The sequence below is a fragment of the Phodopus roborovskii genome, unplaced genomic scaffold, assembly GCF_943737965.1.
Source record: "Phodopus roborovskii unplaced genomic scaffold, PHOROB, whole genome shotgun sequence".
NCBI lineage: Eukaryota > Metazoa > Chordata > Mammalia > Rodentia > Cricetidae > Phodopus > Phodopus roborovskii.
In genome coordinates this window covers 4,847,939-4,860,903 of record NW_026126418.1, presented here as the reverse complement: position 1 = coordinate 4,860,903, position 12,965 = coordinate 4,847,939, and the positions used below count along the sequence as shown (strand labels likewise).

The 12,965-nt window shown below is 45.5% G+C and overlaps 1 protein-coding gene across 1 annotated transcript in view; it reads right to left on the bottom strand.

Moving 5' to 3' along the window:
• Nat10 (N-acetyltransferase 10) overlaps positions 1–12,965 on the bottom strand; it is a 35,681-nt gene that overhangs the window by 21,316 nt on the left and 1,400 nt on the right. Inside the window, exons 3-8 of the mRNA XM_051184055.1 lie at positions 11,791–11,962; positions 10,409–10,531; positions 8,498–8,559; positions 7,258–7,372; positions 7,052–7,159; positions 549–682 (exon numbers count right to left, since the gene is read on the bottom strand). Coding sequence (XP_051040012.1) covers positions 549–682; positions 7,052–7,159; positions 7,258–7,372; positions 8,498–8,559; positions 10,409–10,531; positions 11,791–11,962 — 714 coding nt within the window. The remainder of the gene's footprint in view (positions 1–548; positions 683–7,051; positions 7,160–7,257; positions 7,373–8,497; positions 8,560–10,408; positions 10,532–11,790; positions 11,963–12,965) is intronic.

Here is a 12,965-nt window from a genome sequence, read left to right as displayed (position 1 = left end):
GGGTGCTTAGGTCAAGGCCACAGCTGTCAGTAGCAACTTGCTGGGGGATCTTGGGTAATGATTAGAACTCCCTGGGCTTTGGCTTACAACATATACAAAGTGCCCTCAGAACTCTAAGTATCACTGAGGAAGATCACACAAGCAGGACAATGGGTTGTAGATCCATCAGCTGGGCTTGCAACGCACGCTAGGCAATTACATACATAGCCCACTCAGGACAAGGACAGAAAACATATTACCGAAAACAAACAAGACCCACAACCAAACAAGGTCATAACATACTTCACTTGTACTTGCTCAGAAGCAAAGCTGGTCACAGACACTCATGCTGACAGGTGTTCTTTGCATTTGTTGTTTAAGGTAAGCAGCAGACTGCCTCTGTGCCCAGTATGTCCCTCAGTGACCTAGGGGGGACAGTGCCGGGGCTTCCAGACAGGCACACAACACATAGACAGAAGTCACATGGTGGCCACCCTGATGAGGGACCAGAGACAGCTCCACCAGGCTCCTGACCCAAATCCTGCACATTACCCATAAGGAACCCTTACCCAAATGCCACTGCCCCAGCAATAGCCAGACCCAGGGCTGCAGACTTGCCCCTTCCCCTGGCAGCGGTAAGTGCGACAGTACTCCTCAGGGTCTTCTCAGAGATCCCTTCAATGAATTTCAGGACAGCTTTGGCCTGTGTACGGGAAACAATACGTGAACACCGGCAAGACTCCAGGGTTCAGCTCTTAGCAACATCTCTGGGTAACGGTCAGGCTGATTGCCTAGGCCAACCTCCTGGGCATCGGTTCCTACAGGCCAGAAAGCGCTGCTCAGCACCTATGGTTCTCACTCCCTTGGTCAACTCCTCAGCTCTGAACCTTTTGTCTCCACTGTAGACATCTTGCCCTCAAGCATGGTACTTGCAGCCATCACTCTACAGCTCCATTCACACAACCGACATTTTTGACTTAAAGCTGATGTAGAACTGTTAGTTCCCCAAACCTCCACTTATTAGCCTCCCCATCTGAGTTTAACTGTCCAATTCAGTGCTGAACATAGCCTCAATTTTCTCACTCAACACTGATTTTCTAGTACCTTCTTTTGGTGACACCTTCAAAACAGGGTCCTGCCATTCCCCATGTCTTCTCTAGCTCTGCTCACAGCCCCCTCCTGTCCCAGCCAACAGGATTGTAACAGCAGTTACATAATTACCCTTCCTGCTTCCTTCCACCCACATCCCACCACAGCCTTCAGTCAGCTCAGCAGTCAGAAGACCTGAGTTATATCCTTGGGGATGCTTCCACACTGTGCTAAGAGACACCCAAAACCCTCCATGTCACCATCTCTCACACCACAGACTTCCACCCCCCCCACACACACACACCTTCTTGCAGCTAAGCCCTGCTAGCCTCTACCCTGCTGGCCCCTAAGCTCCCAAACCACATTCCTGCCTTAGACCTACACAGCTGCGACCATTCTGCCCAGGGACTCATTGTAGTTCCTTCAAGGCTTTGCTCAAATATCCCCTCTAAAAGCCCCACCCTTACCACTCATCTAGAAGCTTCTGATATGCCCTAGGCCTCTAGGCTGCTTTCCTTTTTCTCTGGTCTACACGACTTTCCACGAAACCACACAATTTGCTAACTTTCTCCATACTGAAGCTGTCCCACCCTACAGAAGTTGAGCTCTAAAGCAGGTATACTCATTCTCTAAGCCTAGCACCCAGTAGAGTGCCTGGCACTAGAGGGAAACAATGACTAACTGGGCCAACACAACTACTCAGGGCCAAATCTGGGAGCCTACTGAGACCTGAGGCTGGGAAGGAGGCTACTCCTGGCTGGTCCTGAGGACCAATTCTTGCTCTTAAGGCACTAAGGCGAAGACCCAATACAAGATAGGGAAGGGCTTCAGGACACCAGGCTCTTCTGATGGAAATACCCAAGGGGTTGAGGCTTCGTGTACTAACTTGGCCTTTGCTAAACTACACTTTACTTTTTAAGTTTTAGGGAAGTGAAGTTCTAAGTTCTAATTACGAATAACTAGACTAAATGTATCCTAAAATATTTATCTAAAATGAAAGGCTAACATGAAAAAGACAAATATATAATACAAACATGAGCAGACATGATAACCAAAAGAGGAAACAAAAGAGAATCATTTGCCTTTCTCATGATAATGCCAATTAGAAACAATGATCAGTGACTCCAATGTCACTGTAGAGAAAGCCAGAAGAAGGCATTATCCTGCACTGTCATGTCAGCAGTACTCCCAACTGGTGGCACTCATTTCAATGCCCACAATCTCTGACCTAGCAGCTCCTGGATCTATAATGGCCACAGATCTATCTGGGAGAATATTCTAAAAGTAATTCTTTTCTGAGACAGTGGCTTGCTATATGCAGCCCAGGTTGGCCTCAGAAACAATCCTCCTCCTGTCAATCATTGGACAAGTGCTCAGAATACAGGCATACACTATCACACCGGGCACTACTGTTAGTAACAGCACAACAGTTGGAATCAACACAGATGTCACTTTCTATGTCATTAGCATGTATGTTTTCGATTTCCTTTCTCTTTTTATCTAAAAACAGACTCTCATGTATCCCAAGCTGGCCAGGGACTCACTGTAGCCCAGCATGATCCTGAATTTCTAAGCCTCCTACTCCACCTCCGGAAAAGGGAGATTTCAGGCAGTCATCACCATGCCTAGTTTATGCAATGCTGGGGATCAACCCCAGGGCTTTGTGTACAACAGGAAAGCACTCTACTGATGGGAGATGCCATTATGTATATATGTTTCTCATACTGGTTAATGAATAAAGCACTGTTGGCCAATGGGAAATGAAGATAGGAGGGACTAGGAGACAAGGAGGAAAGAGGAAGTAGTAAGCAGGAGTCAAGATGGAGAGTCTGGAGAAGGCAGAACCGCCAGCCGCCTCTCCCTGGTAAGACCACGTGGAAATACATAGAAATGGGCTAATAATTAAGACAGAGCTAGTGGATAAGAAACAAGTACCCGGGCCAACAGAATTTTATCTAATACAGAGTCTCTGTGTATTATTTGGGGCTGGTGCAGCGGTGGGACAAGACTGGCGGCAGGAGGAAAAACCCTACTCATTACAAATGGCGCCCATGTGGCTAATAAGAACTTCCACTTAAAATTAAACAAAAGCTTAAAAAAGGGTTTAACAAAAGAACAGAGACATGCAAGGTTTCTTGTTAGCAGCATTTTTCTCGGCTGGACTCTGCTTTGCGAGACAAGCAGATATTCGCGCGGCTCCTTTAAGAAAAGTTTCCTGACTCAGCATAAGCGGCAAAAAACCACACGGCTTTTAAATAACTCTGCTAACAATTTATTGGTGTGTATGAGAGATGGCAATGGCAGTGACCACATCTCCAAGCCAGCAGCAAGCCTGCTGGATGACAGCGCTGACCAAGGCAGTGACCACAGCTCTCATTGCTGGCAGTAAAGGTACCTGCCGCCATCTTTGATAACCACGGCAGAAACAACAAAGACTTTCATTTTAGTAATGTTGTTGTTTAACAGATAAAGACTCATGGCCAGACAAAGATAAAAATTTACTGTAAAGACAGATTCACATTAAGAAAAACCACAAAAGGTTTACAGTGTGGTCTAAAATATACGTAGGCTTGGGGGGGGGGGGGAGGAGAACAGAAAATGGTTTTAAAAAGACAGAACAGTTGGGTGTGGTGGCACACACCTTTAATCCCAGCCCTCAGGAGACAAAGGCAAGCAGATCTCTGTGATTTCAAAGTTAACCTGGTATGCAGAGTAAATTCCAGGACAGATAAGAGTTACACAGAGAAACCCTGTCTCAAAAAATAAAAAAAATAGAAGTAGAAAAAATAGAGCAGTAAAAAGGCCACATAAAGATGGGAAGCACAAAAAGAATGTGGATACTATATGCTGTTCTGTTATCTTTATATCATTTGACTGCTGAGGAAGCAACTGTTAAAGGAAATACTGCTGGATTAATTCAATTTATATATTTTAAAAATGTTTTGACTCAAAAATTTAAGTTCAAGGACAAGTTACTAGGGAAAAGGATTTCTATTTTTGTTTCCACAGAAAATAAAAAGCTGTGGATTCCTTCCAGACTAATGTGGTTTGATCAAGCCAGACGCCCTGAAACAGAGTCGCTGGTGATCCTACATTCAAAACAGCTGAACAAAGCAGCATTGCAGACTACAGCCAGGATTTCTGCATCTTCTTAGGATGCCCATGACAGCGCCCCCTATCAGCAGGAAGTAGTTTGGAAAGAACGACGCCCAAATTCCCAAATATTATTTATAAATGTTTGTTTTCATTTAAATGGGCTTGGTTATAAATGGTTAATAATCACAACCAATATTCTTTCTAAAGGTAAAAAGGGAATTATGGTATAGATATGAATACTTTGTTTTGGAATGGATTTTCATTTATTGATACAATTTAAGGTCAATAAGGTGATATGTATATTTCTCCTCTTGTTTAGGTGTTGTGTTTATTTAGCTCAGTTAGAAATGTAATGTATAATTTAGTACAGATTTTAGATAGTTACCTATAATAGTCAAAACTTATAGCTAGGTGAATTAGGATTTCTAGATATACAGAGATGTATTTGAGATGAATAGGCATTCTTCAAACCTTTCAAAGACCTACAGAATATGGCATTTAAAATAGTTTAGGGTTTTTCTTGACAGTGAGACATAAATGCTCCTGGCAACACAATCTGAGTCAGAAAGGAAGATGAAGATGGACACTGAAGAAACTCGTTAAGGAGTTTACTTCCAATATGGCAAGACTAGCCATTTGGACAAGATACTGCTCTTGTCTGGACTGTTTGACTTTATGCTGTATAAACTGGACATGCAGAACCCACAGAAAAGTGACTGCTGATTCAAGATGGACATTGCTACAGGGTCCCTGCTTCATGGAAGAGTCTGCCAGAGAATCTGCAGGACACAGAGAAAAGTGACTGACAAACTGCCAATACAGGTGGACAGTTTAAAGTTTCCTGATTTGCTGAAGAGTCTGCTAGAAACACTATGGCCTATGGGCTGAGGATGGAAGATTACAAAAGAACTTCAGGTGACTGACAATGCAAGATGTCTCTGTCATTTCTAGAGTTTATATACTATCCTTCTGTGGTCTTTGAAGGAGTTGAAGACAGTTATGGTTATAGTTTTCCTTAGTTAAGCTTAAAGATAAGTTACATATAGGACTTTAGACTCACAAATATAAGATAGATAATAGAATAGTCTCTTTTAATCTTGCTAAATGTTAATGGACTAAATATTGTTAACTGTGATTCTTATTTGATAATTGTTGTGTTATATATTTTGCTATGTTAAGGTTAAAAAAACCCTTCTTTTTATTTAGGCAGGAAAGAGGAGATGATGGGAGATGCCATTATGTATATATGTTTCTCATACTGGTTAATGAATAAAGCACTGTTGGCCAATGGGAAATGAAGATAGGAGGGACTAGGAGACAAGGAGGAAAGAGGAAGTAGTAAGCAGGAGTCAAGATGGAGAGTCTGGAGAAGGCAGAACCGCCAGCCGCCTCTCCCTGGTAAGACCACGTGGAAATACATAGAAATGGGCTAATAATTAAGACAGAGCTAGTGGATAAGAAACAAGTACCCGGGCCAACAGAATTTTATCTAATACAGAGTCTCTGTGTATTATTTGGGGCTGGCGCAGCGGCAGGACAAGACTAGGCAGCGGGAGGAAAAACCGTACTCGTTACACTCTACTGAGCATCTGTCCCATTTTGGAGAAAGGATTTCACTATATAGCACAGCCTGGCCTAAACTCATGGCAATCTTCCAGCTTCCACCTCCTGAGTAAGCTGCTTTTACTTGATAATGTTGTTTCCAGTATTAGAGTTTCTCTCAAATCCCATTGTTTAAACCCAGGAGAGGTTTAAAGCAACCTAGAGGCTGCAACCTAGCAAGCACACAAAGAGTGTAGATACAATTGTGCTTCCAGAAAGAAAAGAAAAGGCAGCCTATTGGGACTGGGTCCTGAGTGGGGGGGGAGGTATGGCTGCAACTATTGTCTGTGAGGAGGGAGGAGCCATGTGCTGCTCATCTAACCAAGGCTGGGTGAAACTCCAACATGCAGCAGCTTGAAGGCCTTGGCCAGTATTAACTAGCAAACCATCATGGCCCAGAAGCCACTGAATAAAACTAGCCAGTCACATCAGCAAGCATAGAAACACAGCTTGGTATTTCCATTCAAACTGTTATTAGCATATATCCAATTCAAATCCAGACTAGATTCATACTAGATGGGACTTTTAAGAAACCTTAAGCCCCTCTCTTATAGAAGTCATAATCAAAAACTTTAGTACCAGTCAGGCAGGAGGCAGAGTGAGTTCCAGGACAGCCAGGGCCACACCGAGAAGCCCTGTCTCAAAAAAAAAAAAAAACCCACAAAAACAAACAAAAAACAACAAAACCCTTTGTGTTGTAATTTAAGAAAAGTAGTGCTGGAGAGAAAGATGCCATGTGACAGGGTTCAAGCAGAGGGGATTTTTATTAGGGAAAGGGATCATAAAAAGGGCAAAGGGAGTGGAGAGACTGGCCTCCAGGAACAGGACCAGCAGGAGACAGGAAGGAGGGGCAGAGAGAGTTGGGGGAGGGCAGGAGATAGAGAAAGAAACAGACAGAGGGAGAAAAAGAGAGGATGGGAGGCGGGCAGGGCCCTTTTAAAGGGAACATAGTGAATGTGCACAGGTGGTGCTCTCAGTGGCTGCAGCTGAGGGTGTATCCTGTCAGAACCCCAAGGACAGGCCAGTATGGATACCTGAATACTAACATTTGGTATCATCAAACTTAGGAACAGAACTATCATCCTCTATGAAAAAGACAATTCCTCTTTAAATACAATCTCTCCCCTCACCACTGCTCACTGACTGGCTTTCTTTGTGATCTGAGACAACGCAACAACGCCCCGATGCTGCAGACCTGACATGTCCTAACCTGGTTCCTGTCTTCCTTCTTGCTGTCTTACCTTGTGCTGCAGGGTTGGGGGAAGCCTCCAAAGCACACACATACCTGGTCCAGGGTCTTGCAACAGTCCACCAAAACACCCACAGGCTGAGTGTCCTGCAAACTCTCTTTCAACTCCTGCAGCTCCAGAGCAGCAGGACTGAGATTCTCATCCTATCAGAGAAGAGGAATCAGTTTGCCCAAGCCTAGGAGTTCACGTGGAAATTATACCCAATACCCACCAGATCCCGGTCCCCCTCACCCAGACTCACCGGGGCCTGAGGAGGTAAGGCCTCAATGCTGGCCACGTGGGAGGAGATGGGCAGGATGTTGAGCTGGTCGTCGATAACCAGGCACTTCTTACAAGAAGCCAGAGAGAGAATAAACCTGAGGGATAGAGAGCCGTTGCGCTGAGGTCACAGGGAACGAGGGCAATGTCTAAGCAAGAACTCAGAAGGTTCTTCACTAACCCTCTGAAACTGGAGGGAAGCCTCCAATCAAATGCTTTCTTCCATAAGGGTTTCCTTGACCCTGGTGTCAAGGTGACCATGCTACTTCCTATGTGTAATTTTGCTACTGTTATAAATCATATGTAGATATTTGATTTGTGACTCCTATGAGGATCATGACCCACAGGTTGAGAACTACTGTTCTAGCTACTGTAAAACATTTCAGAAGCTCTAACAAACTCAAATGAGTCTTTGCAAAGGAAAATTATCAACATTCCCAGACTTAACTGGCCAGACTAGTGCTAGCCTGGCGGTGGTGGTGCACACCTTTAATCCCAGCACTCAGGAAGCAGAGACAGGGAGATCTCTGTGAGTTCAAAGCCAGCCTCGCCTATATAGTGAGTTTCAGGACAAGTTCCAAAACTACAGAGAAACCCTGTATCAAAAAACAAAACTAGTGCTCGCTGAGATGCCTTCTGGGAAAGTGATCCAGATCAGCTCTCAACCAGTAGGTCATGACCCCTTTGGGGATCTAATGACCGTTTCAGAGGAGTCACCTAAGACCACTGAAAATTCCAGATATTTACATTATGATTCATAAAAATCACAAAATTAGAGTTCTGTAGTAACAGAAATAATGTTATGGTTGGGGTCACCACAACATGAGGAGCTGTACTGAAGGGTCTTGCCATTAGGAAGGCTGAGAACCACTGCTCCAGACAAACCATCCCTTAGACAGAAGAATAAGCTAAGAGCCAAAGAGAAGAGAGCCACTAAGCTGGTCAGGTCAGCGGAAGGTTGAGTGCAATTCCCTGGCCCCAGTTTCCCAGATGGTTTCACCTGTTTAAACAGCTGCTATCAGAATCTCACGGCTAGCTGGATGAACACTTGTAATTCTAGCATTGGGAAGCTGAGGCAGGCGAGTCTTAAGTTTGAGGCTAATGGAAGCGACACAATGAAAACCTGTCTCACACCCCTCTGATACAAGAGCAAACTTGTTGGGTCCAAGACAGAAAATTTCTCCTGATTCCCAGCAACTGTAGGAACTGACCTGTAGACCTACCTCTCATTAAATCTTCCCACCACATCCTGATGGGCCTCCGTCCTGTACCTGGAATGCACATCCTAAGAAAGCAAGACAACATCCATTGACAAAATCTTCTAAAAGCAACAAGAAACGCTACCCTAGGCAACATCAACAACCTGTGTGATGTTGTCCTCCCCGCTGAGCTGCATCAGGCACCACAGGCAAGGTCAGTCACAATCCCATGCACTGCCCCTCACCTATCACTGAGGTTTTCCACAGTTCATCCAGCACCACAACTCAGCTAAATGCACATGCCAACTAGCATGTCATGTGCATCTTGTGTGCGCTGTAAACTAACAAGAACTTTGTTGTCATGGAGCGTATGACCCAACAGCCAAAAACAAGTGAGTGTTACAAAAGAAGCATAGTGTGATGACAACAAATGAGGAGACCCACTTACTTAAGGTAGTCAGGGAGGGAGTGGCTTTCAGAGATGACAAGCAGAATGGAGGAGCAGGCAGCAAGTACAAGAGATGAGACAAATACATAAACTAATGTGGGCACAGTCATCCATTCATTCACTCACACATATTTGAACAAGCCAAGTGTAGCAAGACAGCATGCACCACTCCCCCAGGGCCCCTGTATCAGCTGCTGCCTCCAGGTTTCTGTCCTATTTTCAGTTCCTGACATGACTTCCTTCTATTAACAGCAATATGTAAGTGTAAGCCAAATAAACCCTTTCCTCCCCAGCTTGCTATTGGTCATGGCATTTCATCACAGCAACAGTAACCTTGACAAGAACATGAGTCATCAGGCAGTGGCACTATTTGACAGGAATTAGGAGGTGGGCCGTGTTGGAAGAAGCATGTCACAAGGGGTGGGCTTTGAGGTTTCAAAGGCCCACACCAGGCCCAGCCCCCGCTTCACCCCCTATGGATCAGAATGTAAGCTCCCAGCTACTTCTCTAGCACCATGCTAGCATGACCTCTGGCATGATCATGTACTAACCTCTGAAACTGTGAGCAAGCCCCCGGTTAAATGCTTTCTTTTATGAGAGTTGCCCTGGTCATGTGTCTCCTCACAGCAGTAAAACAGTGATTAAGGCAACAATGCTGATAAAGGGGTGACAGATGAACTGCCTGGTTTAAAAAGGTTATGGTGGGCTGTCCCAGGGGCCCACACCTGTAATCCCATCACTTGGAGGGGGGGAAGAAGATGAAGAGTTAAAAGTTATTCTCATGCAGTTATTCAAGCGAAGCACATTCCTGAAGGAATAATAAGCACAAAGGCCCTGGGGTAAAAGTGCCAGGCATGATACTCTGAAGGTATCAGAGCGGCTTTACTGGTAACTAACTGATGGTGGCTGACGGAGTGACTGAACACAGCCTCAAAATCCGAAGTCCATCTCACCAGAAATACAGCTCACTGGATGCCAGGACCAAATGCAGCATCATTCCTGAGCCACTGGACCCTGGAGATAACTTTACACTTAGCTCTTAGGACACTGACCTAGCAAGACAGCCCCACAGGGACACTACCTCTCCCCACAGTTTAAATCCTTGCCAGACTCAAGCAGAACTAGCTTTTGCTTTCCCTCAAAAGAAGTGAGTGCCACTGAGGAAATCTGCACACATTCCCTCTACATGAGACACAAATCACAAGTTTAGGCCCAGGTCCATGGTAGAACACACCTATAATTCCAGCACTGGGAGGTAGGGGGGAGGCAAGAGGATCAAGGGTTCAAGACCAGTCCTGGCTGTCAAGTGAGACCCTGTATCACAAAACAAAAACAAATAAAAGGCTGCCCTGCATGTCAGTTTCACCGGTGTGGAGATGTACCTGTAGTGCTGGTGATGATGTGACTGACCACTCACTGAAGGTACCCACTGCACTGAAGGTGCAGCAAAAGCACAGAGCTCGGATTAAGTCGGGAAGCACTCTTACCATGGTCATCGTGTACAGCTGCTTAAGCGAGTTCATGGTCCGTAACAGGATGACCACCAGTCCACCACCTTCTACTGTTTCTACAGTTCTGGCCAACAGGTTCGGAGTTAATGCTTCAAAATCCTACAAGAAATCAGAGATCTCAGAGAGGGCTAGTGACACAGAAAGCACCTCCTGGCTGCCCAAATGAAGGCTTCAGAACACAAGTCCAACACCTCACCTCTCACGCCTACCCACCATCAAACAAAGCATACCACAGGGAAAGCCTATCCCTGGAGTACAGAAGATCAGGTATTATAACCTAATAAACCATTCGGAAGCAAGTCTTCCAAATTTCATGGATTCACATCTAATTTCAGAAGCATCTTACTTTCCTTTTCTAGACAATTTATAGACAAACTGACAAAACTAGACTGCACCACACGGGGGCGCTACTGCCCAAAGGAATTTATATTCCAGTGACTGGTAAAGGCTGGTACAGAACCACTGAGGTGAGAACACTTTCAGGCTCCCCAGGTGGGCTGGAAGCCTGCTGTGCTGGACACAACTAGAAGTGGGAGGGGGGATATCCTAAGAATTTCCCTATTCTTAGATTTTGTGAACTGTTTTCAAATTTACATAATTATGGTCATAGTACCCATGTGAATAAATGCATAGATTTGTACACAGACATTTTGTGATAGGGGGACGCATAAAAGGAGTATCACAGACATCAAATATAGTCAAATACCGTATAACAACCACCTGAACTATGAAGCATGTTTGATTAACTTTTCTGGCAAGAAAACAAATACCAGTGGAGCATGTCACCAAGCTGTGCTAAGGCAAAGTATGTGTTCTTATGGGCCAGAACGGGGTGAGGACTTCAGTGACTTAGTCCTCACCCCTTAGATGAGCAGGTCCATCTGCGGCTGTGCAATCGGGACCAACCAGGCTAGCAGCCTCAGTTCCAGCAAGGACCTGGATTCCAGGTGACTCCAAGCCCACACTGCTAGACTGCAGTTTGTTTCCTTTTCTAAGACGGGACTACCTAATGAAGGCCAGGCTGGCGTCACACTCACAGTGTCCCTGCCTCCTCCAAGGACACCCACCAATGGCCCAGAACTTACTGTACCAGCCACAGTGGGTAGGAAACACCTAGGAGGGGGCAGCACTCTACTTTCTGCTACAGAAAATGATTTTTAAATAAGGGCAAGCAACACAGTATCCTTTTTAAAAGTGGCCAACACTTTCCAGTAATGCTTAGGGGTGGGGGTGTTTACATGTGATCCTTCTCTCCTCACTGGACCCCTGCTCCCCTGCTCAGAGTGGGGAAGCAAGCAGCCTAAGCCACCGTCCACCCCCATCAACAATGAAGTACCAGGCTGGAAGAAGTCACCCACCTGGAGGACACACATGCCGAAGGTATTCCCCAGGATCTTGTGGGTTTCATTGTAGTAGCAATATCGGATGTTTGTGGCTGCTACAAAGAGCTCGAAGGGGTCATCTTGCTTTATGTTCAAGGTCCCACTCTTTATTTTCTTCTGGAGCTGCCGCATTCTCTTCTTCCGGTGACTGTAGTACCATGACAAGAAAGGCAATTAAGCCAGGACAGAAAAGGCAAGAAGAGGCTCAGTGACCCTCTGAGACTCGCAGAGCTAGAGGAAATGAGCAGCAGCATGTGTGGCAGTGACTGTCTCCTCACTTTAAGAGGGAAGGAAAGTGGAGGGGCATTGGGATGTTGTGGTTAAGACAGCCTTTGCAGGCTGACAAGATAGCACAGTGGGTGATTGCCAAGCAAGCCTGACAACCAGGTAAAGGTAGAGAACCAACTCAACAAAGCTCAAAGCTGTCCTTTGACCTACCCACCTACCTACCTACCTACACACACACGCACGCACACACGCACGCACACAACAAGAGAAACTAGAAAGATAGTGAGAGCAAACCCCTAACAAGTTTATTGCCTAAACAGGAAAAATAAAAGGCCATCAATTCACACTGCTGACCACAGAGGAAAGTCTGATTAGGAGCTGGAGAAAGCTTCAAAGAGGTAGATACAGGAGAAACAAGGGATCTCGGCAGCTGATGTCAGGGGACAGAAATGGCAGTCTTAGCATAGGACCCAGCAGGGAGACATGCCACAGTACAGGGAGTCAGAAGCAGAGTTAGGACCCTAGTGAAGAGAGCCGAGCACATCTGGTGCTAACAAGCTAGATGAGGCCCATCAAGAGAACGTGTGTACTTGGTAGCTAGGGAAAGTGATAACTTCAGGTGTGGGCACAGAAGCCATGAAAGAAGGCACCTCACAGGTGACCATAGAATGGGCCTCCTGCCTAGGTGTCCTGCCCACTCCATCTCAAACACCTTCAGAGTTACAGGAGAACTGCCAGATTTCCACACACGACTAGCATATCACTATGTGATGCTCCACTTGGGGGCATCTTTCCACAAGAATTTTGGGAGAAAGCCTGACTTCCATAAATCGGTCTTAGATATAAAACTCATTACATGTAATGTTTCAGAAAGAGCGAGCTAGTTCACCAAGACGAAGCACAGAACAGATTTTCAGAGATGA